This window comes from Stenella coeruleoalba (assembly GCF_951394435.1).
Source record: "Stenella coeruleoalba genome assembly, chromosome: 3".
Classification (NCBI taxonomy): Eukaryota; Metazoa; Chordata; class Mammalia; order Artiodactyla; family Delphinidae; genus Stenella; species Stenella coeruleoalba.
In genome coordinates, this window is record NC_137148.1 from 117,343,594 (window position 1) to 117,360,065 (window position 16,472).

At 38.9% G+C, this 16,472-nt stretch overlaps 1 protein-coding gene across 1 annotated transcript; it reads right to left on the minus strand.

The window, feature by feature from the left end:
- Positions 1 to 1,642: 1,642 nt before the first annotated feature.
- Positions 1,643 to 3,994, minus strand: LOC307183667 (transcription initiation factor TFIID subunit 7-like). Its single transcript, XM_079916502.1, has one exon. It carries the CDS (start codon positions 3,217 to 3,219, stop codon positions 2,170 to 2,172), a length of 1,050 nt encoding a protein of 349 aa, XP_079772628.1. The 5' UTR covers positions 3,220 to 3,994; the 3' UTR covers positions 1,643 to 2,169.
- Positions 3,995 to 16,472: the final 12,478 nt, after the last annotated feature.

Below are 16,472 nucleotides of genomic sequence, written 5' to 3' on the forward strand. Positions count from 1 at the left end.
GAGCTGGGCGTTTGAAATACAGAAAGAAGGCCAATATACCTGCTGTGTGGTGAGCAGTCTTCCTAGTCTGTGTTTTCACACAGTTCTTACCAGGTAATAAAAGTTTAAGCAGAGTTGAAGACAGTCCTTCAGAGACATGATTGGTCACAATTTGTCCAAATTTTTTGTCTCAAACATTTGATCTACAAATTCAAAACGTCAGGCTTTATGACATTTAGATGTGAACATAAAGATCCCATTTACCTAATCTATAGAAATAATGCAAAACAGAGACCACACTGACATGCTTATTGCAGCATTCTGTGTAATAGCAAATTTAAAATGGAACAGCCTAAGTGACCGGCAATAGGGGAGTGAATAAAATTAAGAATTTGTAAAATTTCTGCATTGCTTAAAATTTTCAGTGAGTTTTTTCTTATAATATTTTAAAACACTAATTTAAAAAATTCAACTTCCATTCATGAACTCAGAAATATTGAAAACCGTAGCCCACCTATACATCACACTCATCAGGCAAGGGAGCTGTGAGAAAACTGAGTCTTTTTTGGTAACTCTGGATTTACATGAAGGGAAATGGATCCCAATCTTCTTAAGGTTTTCTCTTTTGAAGTTTACATAAGAGATAATTACTCTTCATTATGTAGGTTTTAATATTTATGCAAGACCAAGCCGTAAATGAATCAAATAAAAACCAAAGCTACAGTAGTAAACTGACTCAGGTTGCTTATGCTGCAGATGTATTTGAAGCAAACTTTGTTTCTGTTGTAATTTATAAACTTTTAAAATGATTCTTTAATTTGAAATGAGTCAACCCCACTTAAAGCAGCTGTTTCTTTATACACTTTTCTACCATTTCAATCAGGCTTTAAATCAAATTTTTGATCCCTGTACGTTCAGACCCTAGTAAATAGGCAATAATAGTTTGCTTTTATTCTAGGAATTGTTCTAAGTCCTTATATGTATCAACTCAATAGCCAACAACTCAAGGGCCCCCAGGTAGGTAATATTATCACCTCCATTTTAGAGATGAGGAAACTGAAACCAACAGATTAATTTACTTGCCCAAGATCAATCTCAACTAGGTCACTGAAATAGGATACAAACACAGGCACCACATCTCCTGACCTTGTGATTTTAATCTCTACTCTTCTTTAGTAAGTTTACAGTGACTAACAAGGCAAAGTACGTAATCTCAGTGAATTTACAGCCTAGTGAGGACATGAGCAACAGGTAACTTAGACTTTGGTACGATAGATGCGTAATAGTATTTATCCCAATAGACTATTAAAGAGAAAGAGTAGTAATTAAACTCCTTGAAAAAAATGTAAATAAGCTCAGGATTGAAAATAGTGAGAGAATGTGGTGAGATCAGGCTGAAAGAAAAGAATTTAGGATCGTTTAGGAACGTTCTTTATCTCCTGACCTCCAAATGGAGCAGGTGGATTGGAAACATAATGCAAAGATGACATTTCCCCATTTCTTTGCCTCTGCTGTTCCTCTTTTTCTTAAATTCTAACACAACTGCTTCTTTTCCTACGAAACAGAATCCAATTGGTCAGTCCCTTAAACCCCATAAAGAAGCCACTTCAGAAGAGGATCTGATACCCACTACCCCTAAAAGAGCAAGACACATTATAAGGTGAAAATTACTTGCTTTTATTTATTGTGAAAACAACTTTATGAAATGATTTGCAATGCAAAACGTGGAAAACTGCTTTGAATAACTGGGACAATAGCTACAGCATGGGAAAACATATGTAAACAAACTTCACTGCCACCAAACTAGACTCTACTAATTTATCTCAGATGGCATCACAGAGTAGCAATGGCAGCTTCTGGTAAACGGAGAAACAGCAGCAAAGTCCTGCAGTGAAGCTGTGGTTAATTACTAAACTGAACTGTTCACTCCACTAATCCTACAACTTCCCTACATTTATCTGTCTATACATTCCTACTTACTACAGGACAAACACCCACCAAAGTGGTTCCAAAAGACAAATGAGATAGAAATTCACAGTTATATTTGTCTACAAGACAAATCCAATAGAAGGCAGTGGAGGAAATTGGGAACTACTACAAAGTTTTACTATCTAGTCCAGGTGATGAAAACAAAGTTTTTCTTTCAAGGCTGACCACTGTCAGGAATGAAATTAAGTATCAAAAGTCTCCTCACTTCTCTAGGAGTGATTCTAGCTCTTCTTGCAAAGAGCTGAGCTGCTCCTTTTCTCGGTCTTCCTTTTGTTTCAGTTCATCCAGCACAGCCTGAAATCTGTTCTTGAGAGCCAGGTTTTCCACTTTCAGGATGAGATCCTCCTGTCGCTTTGCCCTGTCCTGGGTCTCTTGGAGCTTGCCTTTCATGTTATCAATCTGTTTCTGAATTCCCATAACCAGCTGATTAGTTCCCTCGTCTTCTTGCTGGTGTTCATCTGACTCATTTAGCTTGTCCTGTAGCTGCCTTTCCAGATCTTCCTCAGTGTCAATGATGTTTATGTCTTCTTCATCTTGATGCTGTGTCTCATCTTCATCTTCACTGCTGCTGCTAAGGTCATTGAATATCTCCCGAAGCTCATCATGTTCTAATGAGTCACGGCCCTGCCTGTGGCCAGACATGCCTGGGGAAGAGATATCAAGGCCTTGGTTTTCTGCTTCTTTTGTTTCATCTTCAGCAATTATTTCCCAACGGGTACTGACAGCTTCAGCATCTGTGCTCAGCAACCGCTTTACTTCTTTTTCCACATCTGGAGACTCAATATACTTCTTCTTTGCTGTCTTACGGAACCTTCTCTTTCTGACATTTTTTAGAGGCAGAGTAATTCCATGGTTCCATACAAACTTTTTCTCTTTGTCCTTATCCTTTTTCTTGCTTGCTTTGGGATCAGCAGTGGCAACTGGTTCCTCAACAGGAGGATAGAGATCACCGTCAACTGTAGCGACAAGCATCTGAGAGACATCAGCTGTCTTGTAAAAGGTTTTTTTATCAATGGTTTTCAAACTTTCCATAACACATGGCAGATCTACCAATTTTGACGCCAATGGGACCTGGTCCACGCTGACAATTCCATGACGCCCATCAGGGTGTAACTCAATTGTCAGTCTGTCCTTCAGGTTGACATGACCAGACTGTACCGCCCGCCTCACGGTAGAGGCATACTCCAGAGGTAGGCGTAAGATAAACTGGCTCTCTAGTTCGTGAGGAGCATCATCTTTGCTCTTACTCATCTTTATTTCTTTGTGACTCACTTTTTCTCTAATAACCACTTGTTGCACTGAAAAATTTCAGCTATTTCAACAGAAAGACCAGTTCTTTATAAATTGAAGTCTTTAATTACAAACAGTTCTGGATAGAAGAGCAACTAAGCGTCTATTCTGAATTAAGCCCCAAGTCTTTCTAAATATGCTGTAACAATACCAGTCGTTACTGACGCATTGCCTTACTCAGGTCCATTTAAATCTGTCAGCTGCAATGCCAAGTTCCAACCTCTAGATGCCGCTGCAGGACAACGCAGGGAAAGCAAATGGCGGCTCCTACGGAATGATGTTCGGCACAGAAAATAAGGCTCAGCAGATACTCCCAATCCACAAACTCTCCCGGAACAAAGATACGCAAAAAGCGGGGCGTAGTGAGCTCTCTTCGCCTCAGGTACTTACAATCCAGTGACGATTATAAGTCCAGTTTCTCCGGACAGGCGCGAGCGGAAAAGGAAGCCACTCAGAGCAAGGTGGCCGGGAGCTGAGCGTCTCCTTCCGAATTCCTTCGTTCTTCCCGGCACTTGGCAAAGCGATCCGCTGATTATCGGTGAAATGGCTGTGGACGGGCAACGCGAAATCTCGCCAACAACCGCAGCTCCAAACGCCAGATTCTGCAACTCCGCAGCTCAGCGGACCTCCGTCCGTTAACGGCCGACCTAGCCAAGAAAAGACAGCTACGTCACCACACGGGACGGGAAGCTGCTGTGAGTCGCAACACGCCTCGGGCGGAAGTGCGGGCTGCCCCAGCGCGCGCAGTCGCAACGCCCGAATACGCGCTCCGGCGTGTCTTGTCGTCTCGCGAGAATTTAGCCTTAACGGGATGAAGATTATGTTTCGTAAAGAGCGATTAGTTTAGCGCTTCCCTGCTGGCGCAGCGGTTGGGCGTCCGCTTACTGATGCAGGAGTCGCGGGTTCGTGCCCCGGTCCGCGAGAATCCCGCGTGCCACGGCCGCTGGGCCTGCGCGTCTGGAGCCTGTGCTCCCTAACGGGAGAAGCCACAACAGTGACAGGCCCGATTACCGAAAAAAAAAAAAAAAAAAGCTGTAGGTTTACAAGAATTTAGAGAAAACGGTTATAAAAAGGACATAGATTGTCCCGTCCGCCTCCGCTAAGTCAGGGCTTTTACCGGATCTCTGTGAGGCCGGGTACCTCCTAGGCGTCCGTGCGAAAGTGGTTTTTGTTTCTGGAAATATCTCGGCATCTCCACAAGCTATATTCAATCTGGAGCCGATAAAAAAAACTCGTAACTAACCACACCGTGGATTTTAAAGTACCCAAGTCAGTGGAGTGAGGACGTGCAGCCCACTATAATTCTTAGTCTGTGTTTGTTGATTATGAAGATGGCTGTAGGGGGCCCGTGACTCGGTCTGTTTCTGTTTTGAAGACCCCGTGAGGGAACAAGGATGATTCCTCTTTTTTTATTTTAGTTTATTTTTTTATACAGCAAGTTCTTATTAGTCATCCGTTTTATACATATTAGTGTATACATGTCAATCCCAATCTCCCAGTTCATCCCCGCCCTCCCCTCCCCTGCCACTTCCCCCACTTGGTGTCCATACGTTTGTTGTCTGCATCTGTGTCTCAATTTCTGCCCTGCAAACCGGTTCATCTGTACCATTTTTCTAGGTTCCACGTATATGCGTTAATATACGATATTTGTTTTTCTCTTTCTGACTTCACTCTGAGTCTCTAGATCCATCCACGTCTCTATAGATGACCCAATTTCGTTCCTTTTTATGGCTGAGTAGTGATTCCTCTTTTTAATGTGTTTGACGTAGATATAAATGTAAACAGAGAACGTCGTGTTCTTCTGGAGGCCCACGTTCATTTAGAACAGTTGGCTGAAAGACGAATAGTCTGATTAAAGTAGAATATAATGGAAGTATTACTTCCTTCTACTCATTTGCCAGTAATTTTTAAATTAGTTTGGAATTTTAAAAAATCCACCTCTACTGTTTGGATAACTTTTCTGCTTGCCTCTTCTTTAGGTGGTCAAGTATTCTTCAACATGTATTTATAGTACTTCAGTCTAACTGTGTAACAGTTTCCACTTATTCCTCTTCATTTCCATTTATTTATTAATAGGATCAATTTGGTAGACTATCGAGGTCACTAAAATTTCAATTTCTATTCTCTAATATATCAACACCTGCATCTAAGTTTTAGAGAATTCACTTAAAATGTGATTAACATTTAGAAAATTCACTTTATTTCTTTATGTACTTATTGTTTCCCTCACCTAAGACTGGAAGCTCCATGATAATCAGGAGTCTAATATCATGTTCATCCGGTCCCAGTGCCTAGTATCAAAACGTGGGAGATAAAAAATATTTGCTAATTGAATGAAACAATTGATCCATCCACAAAGAACATAAATACAATCTAAATCCTATAATAATTTGTCAGAAAATACATTCTGTGTCGCCTTAAAATGAGATAGAGCCACTTTATATATACATTTCCTCTCCAGTCACGGACCGTGCCAATTGTTATGAGGCCAGAAGTTTGCAAATAGCGTGTGTGAATGTGACCCCTTTTGTTTCCTAGACTGTGCTACCGTGTGTCATGGGGTGGAATTTAAATGGTTTGGTACCAGTCTGGTTTTTTATGTTAAGTTTGAAGGAAAATTATGCTCTTCTACATAACTGTACTTTAGTTCTTTGTTCTGTAATGTAATGAAGAACGTTAGCTGATGTATATGTAATCTCCAGGATGATCTATTTCCTCTTTTTGAAGAAGTGTTTCCAATGTGCTTGTCCCTTAATTGTACCTGATTTTACTTACTTCATAGATATGAGTTTAGCATGCTAGCCTTTGCATAATGCTTTATTTAACTCTATAAAATGTGAGGCCATGCTTATACATGAAAATGATCCAAATATTGCTTTGCATTTTCATTGCCTATGAGTTTTATGATGCTCAAATATCTTTGTCACAGAAAATAACTTGAGATAAATTCTGGACAATTCAGATTTGCCAAAATTATGGTGTAGTTTAGTTATTAAATCCTGAAATGGAAGGTTGTCAGAGTTAATTAAAAAGATCAACTGAACTGTCCCCTAAAGTATCTATCTCCTTCAATCCTGAAACATATTTTCTGTTTTTGAGTTTAATACATTTTCTGAATGCTATTTTTTGAGGGGTAGTTGCACTGATCTTAAAGCTAAGGGCACTGCCACATCACCATTACCTTAATGTTTATTGATAAATGCAGTTGTTGTTCTTTTTGTTTTGACTGGGGAACTGAATTTTATTTATTTATTTTATTTTTGGCTGCATTGGGTCTCTGTTGCTGCGCGCCGGCTTTCTCTAGTTGGAGCGAGCGGGGGCTACTCTTCGTTGCATTGCGTGAAGTTCTCATTGCGGTGGCTTCTTTTGTTGCAGAGCACGGGCTCTAGGTGCGCGGGCTTCAGTAGTTGCAGCACGCAGGCTCAGTAGTTGTGGCTCACGGGCTTGGTTGCTCCGCGCATGTGGGATCTTCCCGGACCAGGGCTCGAACCCGTGTCTCCTGCATTGGCAGGCGCATTCTTAACCACTACACTGCCAGGCAAACCCCAGGGAAATGAATTTTTAATTTTCTTGAATTTTTTTAACACCTTTATTGGAGTATAATTGCTTTACAATGGTGTGTTAGTTTCTGCTTTATGACAAAGTGAATCAGCTATACATATACATATATCCCCATATCTCTTCCCTCTTGCGTCTCCCTCCCTCCCACCCTCCCTATCCCACCCCTCTAGGTGGACACAAAGCACCGAGCTGATCTCCCTTTGGTATGTGGCTGCTTCCCACTAGCTATCTTTTTTACATTTGGTAGTGTATATATGTCCATGCCACTCTCTCACTTCGTCCCAGCTTCCCCTTCCCCATGTCCTCAAGTCCATTCTCTATGTAGCAGCTGGTTTCTTAATGATGGTCTTCTTCCTGGCTTGCAGGCTGCAGCCTCCTCACCATGTACGTATACATACACCGTGTACGTATACATACATCGTGTATGTATACGTACACCGTGTATGTATACATACACGGTGTACGTATACATACACGATGTATGTATACGTACACCGTGTATGTATACATGGTGTAAAGAAGCAGCTCTGATATTTCTTCCTCTTCTTATAAAGACACTAATCCCATCATGGGCTCCACCCTCATGACTTTATCTAAACCTAATTAGTGCCCAAAGGCCCCTCCTCCTAACACTATCACAGTGGGGGCTAGGGCTTCAATATACGAACTAGGGTAGGGGGTGGGGCACAAACATTCAGTCCATAACACAGATCAATGCGAAAAGGTGAAGTGTTCAGTTAAAAATGGTTATCCAAAGAGAAAAAGATTAAATTGGGTCTTAATTTAAAAATCAACTTCAAATGGTTCTAAGACTCAAATGTCAAAAACAAAAACAAAACCCAAAACAACGTTCAAGCTCTTAGTGGAAAATACAGGTTAATGGATTTTAGACCTTGGGCTAGAAATAATTTCTTTAAAAAGACACTGACCATAGAAGAAAAGATTAATACATTTGTAATAAAATCAAGGAACTTCATTTATCAATAGACATCTTAAAGATGCGAAAAGGTACAAACCAGGAGAGGATACTCACATATGCACACTGACAAAGAATTAATATCAAGGATATATAAAGAACTCCTACAAACCAATATAAATAAAAATAACAATAGAAAAATGGTAAAAGACATGAACAAACATTTCACAGAAGAAACATATAACCAATAGATGCACAAAGAGATGTTCTTTTGTTGTAATTACAGAAATATAGATCAAAACCAAGATCAGGTAGATTTTTTTGTTTGATAAAAATTTAAACGCCTGACAATGCCAAGTGTTGGAAAGCCTGTGCATACAAGAGATTCAGGCCTGTATATTGCAAGTGCATGTAAAAATCCATACAACTACTTTGCCAAATAGTTGAATATTAGCTATTAAATATAACGATTACTCCTAGATAAATACTTGCGAGTTCCACAATTTCTATTCCTAGTTATATACCCAAAAGAAATTCTTGCACATTTGCATCAGGAGGTATATATAAGAATGTTTATATTGACAGTGGGCAACAGGAGCAAAAATCAGGAAACAATCCATATGCCTATCAACTGAATGAATAAGCTACGGCATACTCACAGAATGGAATGTTTTACAGTAATCTAAATAAATGAATTACAGGAACACAAGATGATTGGATTTTAAAAATAAATATTAGAGAAAACTAAGTACCAAAGTATCACATACAGTATTTTACCTTACTATAAAATTTAAAACAACTAGAAAAATATATATGTGGGAGTAACATATAATACAGAAAAAAAATTCAGAGGAGCAAAGAATGATGCACATAGAATTCAGGATGATAATTACCTTGATCTGCTGGTTCCAGGGAGTGGTAGGAGGGACCACTTGTACAATCAGATGTATATTACTACCAAGGTCCTGGCATTTGTGGGGAGGTACTGTGTTCACAAATTCTTATTACTATTTCGATAGATAACTACATATATAGATATACAGCTAAATGATACTGGATAGGTAAGTAAATAAACAATTCAGGTCAGGTATGGACTAATGATGACAGTTTATCATAATCCAATTCTGTGAACTTGAGGGCCAACCGTATAAAAATAAAACAAAACAGCACATGTGAGAGAATATAAAGCACACAGATTCACCAATGAAGTATTCTTGCCAAAAATGTTTAAGCTCAACCAAGCCTTTAGACCTTCTCTCAAGGAGTGAAAGTCCTGAAACCCAGGAGACTTCCTGCCTAGTTCTTCACACTAACAGACCATAATCAACCTGGAGGAAAAACCCTTGGATATACTGCAAGGCTCTTATCGACGTGGTTCAGCTTTGACTCCACATGGCAAAGAGAAGTGGAGAGGCAAGCATAAAAATAGAAGCAGAGAATTAAAAATAAAAAGCAGTGTGTGCTAAAATCCTTAATGCATTACAAAAGACAGTAATGGCTCCGCGGCAGCCTCTGAACGCAGAAACGAAGACTTATCGTACTGCACGGCCTATAGACACATGAAAAGATGCTCAACATCACTGATTAGTAGAGAAATGCAAATCAAAAGTACATTGAGGTACCACCTCACAGCGGTCAGAATGGCCATCTTTAAAAAGTCTACAAATAACAAATGCTGGAGAGGGTGTGGAGAAAAGGTAACCCTCTTACACTGTGGGGGGGAATATAAATTGTTGCAGCCACTATAAAAAACAGTAGGCAGGTTCCTCAAAAAAGTACAGCTAGAATTACCATATGATCCTGCAATTCCACTCCTAGGCATACATCCAGACAAAACCACCATTCAAAGAGATACATGCACCCCTAGGTTCACAGGAGCACTACCCACGCTAGCCAAGACATGGGATCAACCTAAATGTCAGTCAAGAGATGAAGGGATCAAGACGATATGGTGTATATATACATATATAATGGAGTACTACTCAGCCATAAAAAAAAGCTGAAATAATGCCATTTGCAGCAACACGGATGGACCAAGAGAGTATCACATTGGCATGGCCAAAAAGTTCACTCTAGTGTTTCCGTGACATGGTACGGAAAATATCTTCCCACTACCACTTCCCAAAACTAAGGAATGAAGGAAGTCGGAAAGAGAAAGACAAATACCATATGGTATCACTTACATGTGGAATCTGAAATATGACAAAAAGGAACTCATCTGCACAGGCTCAGAGACATAAAGAACAGACCAGTGGTTGCCAAGGGGCAGAAGGGTAGGGAAGGGATGGATTGGGAGTTTGGGATTAGCAGATATATACTATTACATGGAGAGTGGACAAACAATTAGGTCCTTCTGTATACCACAGGCAACTATAAGCAACATCCTGTGATACACTGTAACAGAAAGGAATATGAAAGAGAATCTTTATATACTAATTCTAAACACTGTGCTGCAGAGCAGAAAATTAACACATTGTATATCAAATATACTTCATTAAAATAAATTGAAAAAAAAACACCACGGTGTGGTATTGGCACAAAAACAGACATATAGATTAATGGACCCCAATAAGGAACCCAGAAAGAAATCCACATACCGACAGTGAATTAATCTGTGATGAAGGAGCAAGTATGGACAATGAAGAAAAGACAGTCTCTTCAGCCAGTGGTATAGGGAAAGATAAACAGCCACATGTAAATCAATGAAGTTAGAACACTCCCTCCCACCGTACCCAAAAATAAACTCAAAATGGCTTAAAGACTTAAATATAAAGACATGACACCATAAAACACCTAGAAGAAATCATAGGCAAAACATCCTCTGACAAAAATCCTAGCAATGCTTTTTTAGATCAGCTGGCCAACAAAAAAGAATTAAAAGCAAAAATAAGCAAACGGGACTAATCAACCTTAGAAGCTCCTCCACAGCAAAGGAAAGCATCAACAAAACAAAACAAAAAACCTACAGAATGAAAGAAAATGTTTTCAACGATGCGACCAAAATGGGTTTAAATTCTAAAATATACAAACAGCACATACAACTCAATACAAACCAACAAGCAAACTAAACAACCAATCCAAAAATGGGCAGAAGACTTAGAGATTTATTCAAAGAAGACATCCACCTGGCCAATGGACACATGAAAAATGCTCAGCATTGCTGATTATTAGGGAAATGGAAATCGAAACTACAAAGTGGTATCACCTCACACCAGTCAAAATGGCCATCACTAAAAACCCTACAAGGAAGAAATGCTGGAGAGGGTGTGACAAAAGGAAACCCTCCTACACTATTGGTGGGAATGAAAATGGGTGTAGCAACTAGAGGAAACAGTAAGCAGTGTCCTCCAAGAAGTTCAAAAAGAGTTACATTATGATCCAGCAATCCTAGTCCTCGGCATATATCCAGAAAAGACTATCATTCAAAGAGATACATGCACCCCTATGTTCACAGCAGCACTATTCACAAGCCAAGATATGGGAATAACCTGAGTGTCGATCGACAGATGAATGGTTCAAGAAAATGTGGCACATATATACAATGGAATATTGCTCAGCCATAAAAAGAAACGAAATTGAAGTATTTGTAACGAGCGGATGGACCTAGATTCCGTCATACAGAGTGAAGTAAGTCAGAAAGAGAAAGACAAATACCGAATGCTAAACATATATATGGAATTTAAGAAAAAAAAATATCATGAAGAACCTAGGGTTAAGACAGGAATAAAGACACAGACCTACTAGAGAATGGACTTGAGGGTATGGAGCGGGGAAAGGGTAAGCTGTGACAAAGTGAGAGAGTGGCATGGACATATATACACTACCAAACGTAAAATAGATAGCTAGTGGGAGGCAGCCGCATAGCACGGGGAGATCAGCTCAGTGCTCTGTGACCACCTAGAGGCGTGGGATAGGGAGGATGGGAAGGAGGGAGACGCAAGAGATATGAGAACATATGTATATGTATAACTGATTCACTTTGTTATAAAGTAGAAACTAACACACCATTGTAAAGCAATTATACTCCAATAAAGATGTACAATAATAATAATAAAGTAAAATAAAATTGGAAAAAAAGAGAAGATGTGGTACATGTATACAAGGGAGTTCTACTCAGCCGTAAAAAATAATGCAATAATGCCATTTGCAGCAACCTGGAAGGCCCTAGAGATTATCATATTACATGCAGGAAGTCAAAAAGAGAAAGACAAATACCATGTGATATTACTTATACAGGGAATCAGAAATAGGACACAAACGAACTTACCTACATAAGAGAAACAGACTCAAAGACATAGAAAACAGACCTGTGGTGGCCAAGCAGGAGAGGAACTGGGAGAGGGATGTATGGCAAGTTTGGGATTAGCAGATGCAAACTATTCTATAGAGAATAAATAAACAACAAGGTCCTATTGTACAGCACAGGGAACTACATTCGATATCCTCTGATAAACTGTACTAAAAAAGAATGTGGAAAGTATATATATATATATGTAAAACTGAATCACTCTGCTGTACAGCAGAAAGCACTGTAAATGAACTATACTTCAATAAAATAAATCGAAAGAAACATAATGTGGTATAGGCAAAAAACAGATACATACATCACTGTAACAGAGGAAGGAGCCCGGCATGAAATTCACAGACCAATGGACGATTAATCTTCCTTGAAGGAGGCAAGTATATACAATGCGGAAAACACAGGCTCTTCAGCAAGTCGTACTGGGAATGAGAACAGATACATGAAAATCAATGAAGGTAGACACTCCCTCCCACTATATACAAAAATAAACTCAAAATGCCTTTAAGAGTTAAATGTAAGACCGGACACCATAAAACTCCTAGAACATAGGCAAAACATTCTGTGACATACATTGTAGCAATATTTTCTTAGATCGGTCTCCCAGTGCAAAAGAAATGAAAGCAAATATAAACAAATGGGACCTAATCATCCTTATATGCTTTTGCATAGCGAAGGAGAGCATCAACAAAAGAAAAAGATCACCTTCGGAATGGGAGAAAAGATGTGCAAAGCATGTGACCGACAAGGGCTTAACTGCTAAAATATACAAACAGCTCATACAAACAAATGTATAAAAGAAAAATGAACATCCCAGTCAAAAATGCACAGAAGAGCCAAACAGACATTTCTCCAAAGAAGACATCCAGATGGCCAATAGACACATGAAAAGATGCTCAACATCACTGATTAGTAGAGAAATGCAAATCAAAAGTACACTGAGGTACCACCTCACTCGGGTCAGAATGGCCATCATTAAAAAGTCTACAAATAACAAATATTGGAGAGAGTGTGGAGAAAAGGTAACCCTCTTACAGTGTGTGGCGGAATATAAATTGTTGCAGCCACTATAAAAAACAGTAGGCAGGTTCCTCAAAAAAGTACAGCTAGAATTACCATATGATCCTGCAATTCCACTCCTAGGCATACATCCAGACAAAACTATCATTCAAAGAGATACATGCACCCCTAGGTTCACAGGAGCACTACCCACGATAGCCAAGACACGGGATCAACCTAAATGTCAGTCAAGAGATGAAGGGATCAAGACGATATGGTATATATATACATATATAATGGAGTACTACTCAGCCATAAAAGAAGCTGAAATAATGCCGTTTGCAGCAACACGGACGGACCAAGAGATTATCACATTGGGTTGGCCAAAAAGTTCATTCTGGTCTTTCCATGACATGGTATGGAAAATATCTTCCCACTACCACTTCCCAAAACTAAGTGAAGGAAGTTGTAAAGAGAAAGACGAATACCATATGGTATCACTTACATGTGGAATCTGAAATATGACAAAAACGAACTCATCTGCAAACAGAAACAGACTCAGAGTCATAGATAACAGACCTGTGGTTGCCAAGAAGGAGAGATATGGATTGGGAGTTTGGGATTAGCAGATGCAAACTATTATATAAAGAATGGATCAAGAACGAGGTACTACTGTAAAGCATATTTAACTATACACAATATCCTATGATAAACAGTAATGGACATGAATATGTAAAAGTATCTGTATGTATGTACAACTGAATCACTCTCCTCTACAACAGAAATCATCACAACATCATAACTCAACTATGCTTCAATAAAATAAATTACAAAAAACACAGTGTGGGAACTTCCCTTGCAATTCATTGTTTAAGATTCTGTGCTCCCAATATAGGGGACATAGGTTCGATCCCTGGTCGGGGAACTAAGATCCCCTATGCCGCACAGCACGGTCTTAACAAAAGAAAAGACCTTAGCAGTCCCAAGCTCTGAAAACAATGAGTGGAAAACACACACACACACACACACACACACACACACAGAAACACACAGCAGATCCCTCGCCCTTGCCCATGTGCAATCCAAAATTTTTTAAATGTTATTAAAAAAAACCACAGTGTGATATAGACACAAAAACAGACATACAGATCAATGGGAAAGAATACGCATCCCGGAAATAAATCCACACACTGACAGTCGATTAATCTTTGACAAAGGAGAGAAGAATATACAGTGGAGAAAAGACAGTGTCTTCTCAGCTGGTGTTGGGAACTCTGGACAGCCACATGTAAATTAATGAAGTTAGAGTACTCCCTCCCACCATACAAAAAATAAACTCAAAATGGCTTAAAGACTTAAATATAAGACATGACACCATAAAATTCCTAAAAGAGAACATAGGTAAATGATTCTCTGATATAAATTATAGCAGTATTTTCTTAGATTAGTCTCCCAAGGCAAAAGAAATAGAAGCAAAATTAAACAAATGGGACCTAATCCACCTTATTAGCTTTTGCAGAGCAAAGGAAACCGTAAACAAAACAAGAAGACAACCTACAGCATGGGAGAAAATATTTACAAATGATGTGACCAACAAGGGCTTAATTTCTAAAATATCCAAACAGCTCATACAACTTAATACCAAAAAACAAACATACAAACAAAAAACAAAGAACCCAATCAAAAAATGGGCAGAAGACCCAAATAGACATTTCTCCAAAGAAGACATCCAGATGCCCAACAGACACATGAAAAGATGCTCAACATCGCTAATTATTAGAGAAATGCAAATCAAAACTATAATAAGGTACCTCCTCACACCGGTCAGAATGGCCATCTTTAAAAGGGGTGGGGTAGGGAGGGTGGGGGAGAGGGAGACGCAAGAGGGAAGAGATATGCGAACATATGTATATGTATAACTGATTCACTTTGTTATATAGCAGAAACTAAGACACCATTGTAAAGCAATTATACCCCAATAAAGATGTTAAAAATAAAAGTCTACAAATAAATGCTGGAGACAGTGTGGAGAAAAGGCAACCCTCCTACACTGTTCATAGGAATGTAAATTGGTGCAGCCACTATGGAGAACAGCATGGAGATTCCTATAAAAACTACAAATAGAGTACCATATGATCCAGCAATCCCACTCCTGGCCATAATCCAGACAAAACTATAATTCAAAGAGATACACGCACCCCTACGTTCATAGCAGCACTACTCACAATCGCCAAAACATGGAAACAATGGAAATGTCCATCAACAGATGAATGGATAAAGATGTGGTGTACATATACAAAAAGAATGTTACTCAGCCGTGTAAAAGAATGAAATAATGCCATTTGCAGCAACATGGATGGACTTAGAGATTATCATAGAAAGTGAAGTCAGTCAGACCAAGAAAGACAAATATTATCTGGTATCGCTTATATATGGAATATAAGAAATAATACAAATAAACTTGTTTACAAATTAGAAAGACTCACAGAAAACAAAATTATGGTTACTCAAGGGGAAGGGGGAGGAGATAAAATAGGAGTTTGGAGTAACAGATATACAATATTATATATAAAACAGATAAACAACAAGGATTTACTATATAGCACAGGGAGCTGTATTCAATATCTTGTAATAACCTATAATGAAAATGAATCTGAAAAAGAATATATATATATATGTATGTATATATATCTATATCACTTTGCTGTACACCTGAAACTAACATGATAGTGTAAATCAACTATACTTCAATAATAGAAAGTTGCTATGAGAGGAGAGCTCGATATTGTCACCATAATTACAACAACAACAAAACGGAAATTGAACTGATTGTGTAGTTTCCAATGATGGAATATTCACGCAAATCTCATGCACTTCCTCATGTACATTCTGGTACTCTAGAAGAATATTTCAAAGGGAGAACATCTCAGATTCATAGATTTTTCTCAGAATACAGAAAGGAAGTCTACAAGTAATACTTGGAAATGTAGCGCTTCTATACATCTGCCTTCCCTTTGGAACCAAAGGCTCTTCTGTGGGTGGATCTAAGATATTCTTTGGTTTCTTTGTAAACCACCCTGCTTGGGTCTGTCCTCTTGCCACTACTCTAATATTCCCCTTTCTGCTGCAAGATGTTTACCACAGTAAGGTCAGTTAACATATCCTTTTTCTGACATAATTACCATGTATATATACACACCACATTTTCTTTATTCATCCATGGATGGACACTTAGGTTTTTTCCATGTCTTGGCTATTGTGAATAATGCTACAATGAACATAGGGGTGCAAATATTTCTTCGAGATAGTGATTTCATTTCCTTCAGATATATACCCATAAGTGGAATTGCTGGATCATATGATAGTTCTTTTTTTGAGGAACCTCCATACTCTTTTCCATAGTGGCTGCACCAATTTACATTCCCACCAACATACACA